Source organism: Mixophyes fleayi, chromosome 5 (genome assembly GCF_038048845.1).
Source record: "Mixophyes fleayi isolate aMixFle1 chromosome 5, aMixFle1.hap1, whole genome shotgun sequence".
NCBI lineage: Eukaryota > Metazoa > Chordata > Amphibia > Anura > Limnodynastidae > Mixophyes > Mixophyes fleayi.
The window spans coordinates 232,604,466-232,614,983 of record NC_134406.1 but is presented as its reverse complement, the minus strand read 5'-3'; the positions used below and the strand labels follow the sequence as shown (position 1 = coordinate 232,614,983).

The 10,518-nt window shown below is 39.2% G+C and overlaps 1 protein-coding gene across 1 annotated transcript; it reads left to right on the top strand.

The window, feature by feature from the left end:
- The first annotated feature begins 860 nt into the window (after positions 1 to 860).
- Positions 861 to 9,863, top strand: PRDM14 (PR/SET domain 14). The gene is made up of 7 exons (XM_075214425.1): positions 861 to 1,467; positions 1,676 to 1,726; positions 1,811 to 1,968; positions 2,529 to 2,805; positions 3,625 to 3,827; positions 6,285 to 6,386; positions 9,368 to 9,863. Exons 1-7 carry the CDS (start codon positions 861 to 863, stop codon positions 9,593 to 9,595), a joined length of 1,626 nt encoding a protein of 541 aa, XP_075070526.1. The 3' UTR covers positions 9,596 to 9,863.
- Positions 9,864 to 10,518: the final 655 nt, after the last annotated feature.

The window sequence follows — 10,518 nt, the reverse complement described above, 5'->3', positions numbered from 1 at the left end:
TAAAATGTACATAACCGAGTTATTTCCATAAGGATTTAAAATGCTGTCACCCTCACAACATTAATATCATACTTGTATCGTAGATGATTAGACTACACTAAAAAAATCCAAGTGACGTACGATATTAACCCTTTGGTTGTCTGGTTAAGAAAAATTTTATATATTGCTCAAACCTGGCGCAGAATTATACAATTCTCTATTTTACCACTTTATATTTATCATAGAAACAACTATAATAATGACTAAAACCTAAATAAGAGATCATTTATTCATAGTCAATAAATACAGCCATTTGTAGCAAAAGCTTATATCATGGGTATTAAATTACAAACCTGACTAAATATCTTTCCAGTAAAATTTAAATTTATGTAAGTAATCTTTTTGTTAATTTTTTTTTAAATGGCCTGATATGTTTTTCCCACATTATCACCCGATTTTTGATATTTCTTCATTTTGTTTTCGTTTACATTTCGTTACATCCTTTTCTTTTATGCGAAAAGATAGACAACCTTAATTCCCGAATATCTAAAAAGCGAATACAAGTAAGCAAACAGACCTATGTCATACATAAATATTATGATATAATACTTATTTAAATGTATTCATTTGTTTTTATGTCACTGCAAAAATATATATTGTTGTCATTTAAAGTTAATATTTGTATAATTTGCTGGAACTTACATTTCCTATTTTTCTCTGCCTAATATACATTTTACCGTTCCTAATATATTTCTCTACAGTTATTTTGGGATATAAGCGCGTATCATTGACGATGGTAATGCTGCTGATAATATTAATAATTATGTTCTGCAACTTTCAGACAAGGACATCCCAGCCTTGACCCTGGAGCTTACACTTCAATGGCACTGTCTGTACCCAGCACTCTCTCCACTCCCACTGAAAGAAACTTTACTATTGACGGGCTGGCTGTGAGCAATCCTACCATAGCCTCCTATTTCCCTTCATTTATGCCCCCAAACCACTACCTGGGCATCCTGACCAACTCCCATGACATGTTTAATCCTCTAAAATCTCTGGGGAGACTAGTCACCAAATCTTCACCTTTGGGACATATAAACTACAGGAACCTTCCAGCCTTCCTTAATCAGGACTGTCCCCTGCCTGACTCCCTCTTCAACCCTCTCCCCACGACCTACCCAATCTTTGGTAAAGGTCAGTCTGGTCTGTGCAGTAAAGTAGACCCCCGTACTAATGGACAGCCGCTGGGACCACGATTCATCTCTAGCACCCCTGGGAGCCCCAAATCAGGCTCCGGTGCCAAGAAGAGCAAATGCGGCTCTGTGAGTATAACCAGCCCGGAGGTGGCATCTAGCAGAACCTACCACTTCACAGAAGATGACCTACACACTGTACTATATGGATACACGTATGGGCCAGAGATGAAGCGTGCCCACCAGGCCACCCCACAAGCCATATCTGGGCTGCGGATCCCAGATAACCCTACAGGTAAATACTAGAGAATATGTTCAGTGCCCAAAAATTCAGCGTAACTGCTTGAACTCAGGTGGACCAGTGTTGTGACCGGTTTCCACATAGTTAATTTATCAGAGTAATCCCTGTGAGAGCCCATGAATTCTTAAAAAAAATAAAAAAAAATCCTAAACTAATTTTTAGCAATGACAATAAAATAACAATATATATATTTTTACTCCAGCAGGTATGGATTCCCAGACCTTGGACAGAGACGCCCTACAATTACCTGACGGTATATAAATGTTATTTAATTTAACTAACCAAATAAAATGTATGCAGGGGATCGAATTGATGACAAATGTTTGGTTGTTTTCAGGGTTGACTATTTTGAAAACCAAATATGCAGATGTACCCAAATCAGGAGTCTTCAGTACAAACATTATCACCAAAGGGGCCAAGTTTGGTCCGTTTCAAGGAAAAGTGGTTAATACAAGTGAAATAAAAACCTATGATGACAATTCTCTAATGTGGGAGGTAAGTGTAGTGTAATATCCTTCTAATTCCTAATAACTGAACATCTCAATAGATGGATCTCAATATTCCTGAGAAGACAGATTATATATATATATATATATATATATATATATATATATATATATATATATATATATATATATATATATATATATATATATAATATATTTTTTTTATTCGCATCTAAATATGTATTGTCCACATCTAAATACTACTGTATCTAATTACTACTGGTTAAGCCTTCTTATGAACCACAGGAGAACTAGAGTGTGTGAAATATTATTGAAATTATTATTATTATTTTTTTGTTACGGATATTAATATAAAACATATAAAAATATAACACATGAGCTTTAAGCACTAGTCACAGTATGCTGAGCAGCCTGCGACTCGTCAGTAAGTGGAACTACAAGTCCCAGCATGCCTCTCAAACCTAGGCTCTGCAAACCTTCTCTGCATGTGCTAATTCTTGAGCATTTACTGACATCGTTTTATCAGCTGTTTTACAGAACCCTGAGTCTATGGTAAAGCCATAACCATGAGATATCTTTCACCCCCAGATCTTTGAGGACGGGAGGCTCAGTCACTTTATAGATGGGAAGGGGCCGTCTGGTAACTGGATGGCTCTGGTGAATTGTGCCCGGTTCCCGGAGGAGCAGAATCTGATCGCAGTGCAGTGTGAGGGGGAGATCTACTATGAGACCTGCAAGGAGATTCTCCCCAGACAGGAGCTGCTGGTTTGGTATGGAGACTGCTACCTGCAATTTCTGGGCATCCCGGTCAGCCTGAAGGGGATGGATGAGAGCTCACCGACCTTCCAGCAAACTGAAGGTAACCGTGATCTCCTGCCATGCAGAATAAAGGGCACATGTGCTTAGTGCATCCTATTGCCCATTTGTAGAGCTGTCATTTTCCACAGCGCTGTCAAGAATATTAATCCTAGAATAGTAATTAAGTTATGGAAAATACCTGGTGTTCACTGGCTGGCAAATTTTAGTTGATTGGTATGGGGAAGGGGGAGGGAATTGACTCAGTAGCCTATTAGGAGCATTTTAAAGGGAAAAAAATGCAGGTGACCCAGCTCGGGGTAGCCCACTATGGGGCCAGCCTGGGGCCCCCCTGCCACGTCTACCCCGATTGTGTTACTTTGTTCTTGATAGACAGTGTTCTGGTATTGACAAGTAAATAGTGTTTATCTACACATCTGCTTTAATCTTTACAAGAAAATCTAATTGTCAGCTCAGTAAACCCAGATTACAACAGGCTGCTTAATTGTTATTGACATTAGCATATTCTGATTAGCATTATCTGTTAAGTAATTATCTCGCAATGATTTTTAAAGTTATTAGTTATCGGAATATACATCTCACATTATCGTTCAATTTATGGATCTACTTGTGTACACTATGCCGTGACAATAAAACAACACAAACAAACATAAAACATATACGGAGAACGCACAAACAAAAACAGATTATAAAAGCTAAAACAAAACAATAGTCTGAAGTTAAAAAAAACAGACTGAGGAGGAAACAGGTGACTGTAGGAAACCGCTGTGTAATACGAGAATCGCATATAAAGGACCATTATAAAGTGGTATTGATATGATTTAGGTATAATTTGCATTTAGCTTATTGTTTCGCCTGTTTTATTAAGATTCCGCAGAGGGATACAAATGTGAGAGATGCGGAAAAGTGTTCGCCTACAAGTATTACCGTGACAAGCACCTGAAGTACACCCGGTGTGTGGACCAGGGGGACAGGAAGTTTCCCTGTCATCTATGTAAGAGGTCGTTTGAGAAAAGGGACAGACTGAGGATCCACATTTTACATGTCCATGAAAAGCACAGACCCCACAAGGTGCGTTCAGTATATTACCTCTTGTTCCTTATTCCAGGTCTAACCGCATCCAAAGGACTCGCTGGATTTATTATTCAGAGTTACAAATCATGTACTACTGACACCTGTAGCGTTAGGAATCCCTGACCCCAGTATCTAATACCAGCAGGTTAGTCTGGTGGAAAATCACTAAAATACTCTATTAATCTGCTGTTTAGGGCAATCTTCTATTTCACACCTACAACTAATTTAATCCCCACTTGAGTTTGCCCCATCTCTTCACCTCCACCATGTCTGATCTTATTTGGCTTTAAATAGGTTGCTTATGTTTTTATAAATGGCACCAAGTGAGTTTCCAAACTAGAGGTAGAATATCTGTGACTCTCCAGCTATTGTGGAACTACAAGTCCCAGCTTAACATATTTATTAGCCTTTACAATTATTTGCATAGTGCTATAAGTCACATCAATGTCTGCCACAAACCATTAAAATACCACAAACATCAGTTTAGCTAAGAAGCCAATTAACCTTCCAGTGTGTTTTTAGACTCTGTGGAGGAAACTGGAGTACACAAATATTGGGAGTACGTACAAACCCCAGATAGTGTGAGGCAGCAATGCTAACCACTGAGCCACGGTGCAGACCCTGCTGTCCACCTATTATTACCACGAAGAGATCATGAGCAGCAATGAGGGGGTTTAGTTGTCCTTCTTGAGCATCTCCACTGTAAGACACATCCTAGCAGAATACTGTGATTTATGCTCTTAGGTCTGCTGTAATAAATTAGTTAATCCCAGTCACGGGTGGCTGCCATTATCTCAGTAGGGTTTGGCTGCAGGCCCCTTATTTAGATCTGAAAGGCTTGTAAACTGAAATAGATCCAGGTCTGGCTCATTGAGACACACTTCCATTTCACGGGCCAGCTTACATTATTTAACAGTTCAGTTGGCTGAGATGAGTTTCTTGAGTGTTTTACACATATTTTGAACTAATGCATTGTGTGTAATATTAGAGATGTGTCTAGGATCAATACACGATCCTTCCTCACTGTCCTACACTGAGCCAGGAAGACTCTACAACCAGCAGAAGCAGATCATTGATAGAGTCCAAATACCTTTTTTATTTTTATTTATCTACTTTTAACATTATTAAATGTGTCAAATTGTAGCAGTGTGTTTTACTGTATTTTTTTTTAAATTCTAGATATATGTATTAGTAAATTATTCCACCTTTTTATAGTATTTTTTTTTTTTTTTTAACCTCCCCTCTCGCATGATTTATTAGAATCCCTCCCTGATATCCCCTCCTGAATTTTCAGTCCAGGGTAGGCCACAAGCCATCCCCTATGTGGAGCTACCACTTGCCCTCGCTAATGTGTCAGTTGTCCAATGACATTTGAGCTCTGTGCCCAGAGCATCCTACTGGGACCTAAATATAAGTGTCGGAATGACAGGATCACAAGGTGGAGCTGACATAGGGCTCAGCTCATGGCCTGTGAGTTGGGCACTCCGTTGTCAGGACCTGATACAAACATGAACCCCCTACTGCATAAATGAGGGGGTGCCAGTGAGGCGCTGGAACTTTGTCTAAACATCTGATATAAAGGTGGAAATAGCCTTTTAAGAAAATGTCTAAAAAATGAAGTGGCAACATCTAGAGAAGCAGTGCACAACCTGTGGGCCGGGAGCCCATGGGTTCCAGAATATATTTTTGGGGCCCCCGATGGTCAGATACACTATACATTCTATCAGCAATGGTCTCTTTATAGTTCCACGACAATGGCACACTGATACTTGGGTTTCCAGGACAATAGCACAATGATATTTGGGGTCCCAGAACAATGACACATTAACACTTGGGGTCCCACATTAATAGCACACAGAGAATTGGGGTCCAAGCTAAAGAAAAAAAAAGTTTGCGAATCACTACCCTATAGATCAAAGGTGTGGAAGAAATTGTTATAAGGGAGATGGTCTAGAAGTTACTCTGTGTAAACCACTATTATAGTGTATGTTATACATTTAATATTTTATGTGTTTTTACTCAGACTGACTGAAAAAACTTTGACTAAGGCTAAGTACACACTACAGGAAATTACTCCCTATGTGAGATCCTTAACGATTTTACCAATGACTAAAAGTCCCGATCAGCATGGCGATTCATGTGTGCTGGTAGGGAGTACGTACACACTGCAGAATTTATCCAACATCCTTCCAACCTTTAAAGAGATCTTTAGTCCGTTTATAAAATCAAATCAAACAATACGATGAGCTTTGGAACTATAATCGTTGATTGTGGGAGCGTACACTCTAATGCAATACTGGGCTGAACGCTCGTTTATCATGTGATTGGCCTGATAATGACTGAAAAACATGCAGTGTGTACCCAGCATTACTTGACTGTCACTAAATGTAACCATGCTCAGAGTTTACACAATCTCTTCTGGTAACAATGTCCGGTGTATTTTGTTTATTTCAGTGCACAGTTTGTGGGAAGAGTTTCTCTCAATCCTCCAGTCTCAACAAACACATGAGAGTTCACTCTGGGGAGAGACCTTACAAGTGTGTGTATTGCAACAAGGTAAGTTACAATGTTGCACCTAACTATAGCTTTGTTTTTTCATGAACTCTCACTTGTCTTCATCTGATGTAGGTATAAATGAGCAAATTATGTATTTAATATAATACTGCTTAGCCAATGCGGTTTATACCTAATGAATTGCTATAAAATATCTCCTCCTCTTGGCTAAAGAAAATCTCTGTAAATGCCTCTAACATTCGTCATGAAACTTCTCCTTCTCTAATCACTAGTGGCTAGAATATAAAGTCTGCATCCTTGTTGAATACGTAGCAATTTCTACTATTTTACTTTCCTTTATTGGAAATGATATTCATGTAACTGTACATGGTGAAACATTGAAATCTCAATTATCAAAGTTTGTAAAAATTATGTTTTCACACCTGACATCAATGCTATTATGGTCAAACCATTAAATTCATTACAAACTTCAGATTTCATGATAACTTCTTTACTGTTAATTTTCACCTAATTAAAATTTAACTCCTTTTTTAATTCCCTCGTCTCACTTTACATTTTACAAACAGATCCAATAATGTAACAATTTCTTTTTCTGCTTTCCCCAAGAGTACAGCAATTTTGTGAAATAAAATCCTAAGAAATAAACAAGAGACGGTGGCTTATGGTTAGCACTTCTGCCTCACAGCGCTGGGGTCATGAGTTCGATTCCCGACCATGGCCTTATCTGTGTAGAGTTTGTATGTTCTCCCCGTGTTTGCGTGGGTTTCCTCCGGGTGCTCCGGTTTCCTCCCACGTTCCAAAAACATACCGGTAGATTAATTGGCTGCTATCAGAAAATTGACCCTAGTTTCTCTATCTGTCTGTGTGTGTTAGGGAATTTAGACTGTAAGCTCCAATGGGGCAGGGACTGATGTGGGTGAGTTCTCTGTACAGTGCTGCGGAATTAGTAGCACTGTATAAATACATGATTATGAGATACAATATTCTTAATGGTTCAGATACCCCAATATCTAAAGACCACCCTTTCTCCCCTCACTAAACAGTGACAATATAGCAGCCGCATTCCTTTCCTAGTGAGGTTGAAGCATACCATTATTTCTTGTAAACATCAAAAAATACCTCCAGCCACCAGAAAAACAAGCTATGTTCATTATATTCCCTTTATACTTCTTCCACTATATACAGATCCTTTGTTATTCAAGAGGAGATCTATTGAAAACCTTCAGTTCCACACTCTCTATGTAGCTCAGCTCTGGGTCAGTTTTACCTGTTTCAATGTAACAATTACTTTCTATTCAGTAAATGCAGAGGACTAAACATAAACAAGAGTTGATGAACAGAGTGAAGTGTATATTGTTACTGGTCTAGAGAGCAGTCACCCACATAAACTACTGAAAATAACTCCTTAAGTCCATCTACCTGTAAAATGCTAATGGAGTTTACAAATACATGTCATTGAAATGTATATGATCCAAAATGTGTGCAGAAATTGTCTTGCCCTAGGTTATAGTGAATGAATGCTCCTGAAAATTCCAATTGTGCAACCACAATGCACTTTCCTTCTTCAGGTTAACTGAATTGGTTGCTCCTACACATCAACCTCTAGGATCAATATTATAAGTAATATAATGTTCTGCTCTTCCCTGTACACTGCAGAATGATGCTTCTATATCCCTGTGTGGTAAACACTGGATAGATCCATTAAGCTTCAGAAATACAGGTTACATAGCAAACAGTTTGTCCAACAGTTCCAGGAACTTGCTGGAGTGAAAGAGATACAATTGTTTGATAGCTGTTTATAAGTAATAATTTTAATTACATTTGGCTTTCAGTTACCCAAAAACAATAGGTGGTAAACGCACTCGCATACAATACAGCATCATGGTGGCACAATGGTTAGCATTGCTGCCCTGCAGCATTGGTGTCATAAATTAAAACTTTCCCAGAGCACTATCTCAATTAAGATTTTATTTTCTCTTTACAGTCATGTTGGTTTGCTCCTGTAGTTCAAAAATATACTGGAGAGTAAATAGTCAGCTGTCTATATTGACACTAGTGACCCTTTGTTTGTGCATATACTAAGGAAATAATAAGTAACGTACTTTGGGACAGGGACTGATGTATTGAATAATAATTTCTGTTTGCAAAGCATTGCATAACGTGTTGGTGCCACATAAATGGATGGTTATAATAATTGGGTTCTTTGATAGCGCTAAGACCACCTGGGCATAACCTGTCTGTATTTAGAAATTGCTCTGCTCTGTGGCCCCCTGCAGCTGAAGGACACACCTTTTAGATTTGCATATTAAGCTCCATTAAACAATAGTGACAGCATTTTAGTTCTGCACACATCTGCAGTTATAGGGGCTTAGTTACACCTGTAAAGCGCCATAGCTCACTCTGTCCCGCCATAACATGTGTGCTGCTCTATTTAAGCTCATAGGACCTCATTTAGGGTCGGACGCAAAGTCTGTTTAAGAAGTGTAGGAGTGGGAGTGTGCCGCAGCTTGGTAGGGTATTACAAGTGGCAAGCAACCCCAGTTGAGTCCCACTCTAAATACCCTACCGAGCTGTGAACAGTTCCTGCAGCTAGCTAATGCTTGCCACTTAATTCCTGCCGCACAGCTTTAGCCCTGTTTTGACGTGTGTTGCGTCTGCGCCTCACTACGACTAGGATGTATTTACATGGTCACGCATTCACAATTCCACGTTCCTCCCATTTCTCTCGTAGTGAGTTGTAAGCTGTCGCAAGTGTTAATTGCGTCCAAGATGCAGGCGGATTTGGTGTTTTCTGCACATGCGTGATAGTGTTTTTTTTTTGTTTTTTTTTGTTGTTGGATGCACCTAAAACGGACTTTGTTTTTGCACTTTATGGACCTCATTTAGAGTCTGACACAATCGTAATAACTTTATAAATGTGCTATCCTCCATAGTGCACTCCCTGCTGTAAATATCCCCATTGTATTCTCTTCATTGCATGATGCTTCAGAACATTCAATCTCTTCTCTTTCCTGTCCCCTCAGGCATTTACAGCATCCAGCATCCTCCGCACCCATATCCGGCAGCATTCGGGTGAGAAGCCCTTCAAGTGCAAACACTGCGGCAAGGCCTTTGCCTCCCACGCGGCACATGACAGTCACGTGCGCCGCACTCACATGAAGGAGAAGGGCTATTCCTGTACAATGTGTGGACAGATCTTCCTGGAGATTGAGGAGCTCCGGTTTCACATGCAGATTCACTCTGCTCTCTAGCCACTCCTCTATCTGCCCACCTGCCCATCTGATGTTGACTGTGCCAATTGTATTTCATTTGCTTCGTGTCTTTATTATTGCAATTATATTGTTTTAAAGCCAGGGGAGGGCTGGAAAATTTTAGCCATGGAGGGCAAGACTTGACTCAGCAGCCTATTGGACACATTTTAAATGGGGAAAAAACAATGCAGGTGACCCAGCCCAAGGTAATCCACTATGGGAACGGCCTGGGGGGCAGATGCCCCCCAACCCAGCCTGTCAGTGATTATAGCAGATATTATATGTAACTAAAATCCTGGAATATAATACATTTTATTTAAATAATTCTGGATATAGAACCAGATGCTTTTTATTTATAATGTTTATTTATTTACGCCGTGTAGCGGAGGACAATATCTTGTACATAATTTGTTAAATATATACAGATTACATGGAGTTTATAATGTATTTATGATTTTTAGTCAAGTGGGAGATTTCTCCATTAAAGACAGACTGGGCAACTAACCTGTAAACCACATGTAGTTTCTCCAGTCAAATGTCATTGTTGTAATGTGCTGATATTTGTCCTTTGGGTCTCTTGCATTATGTTGTACAGAGCGGCCATTTTATAGAAGTCCTGCCAAGGTCCTCTGGTAATTTTTGGAGTGATCTTTGAACACTTAAGGATATATTTACTAAACTGCGGGTTTGAAGAAGTGGAGATGTTGGCTATAGCAACCAATCAGATTCTAGCTGTCACTTGTAGAATGTACTGAATACATGATAAATAGAATCTGATTGGTTGCTATAGGCAACATCTCCACTTTACTAAACTGCGAGTTTGAAAAATATACCCCTTTTGTCTGTTCTACAATCAGTAAGGGTTATTTACTTGACATAACTCAAAGGTGCAACTCCTTAGAGCAAAGTTGGCAAATAACCCT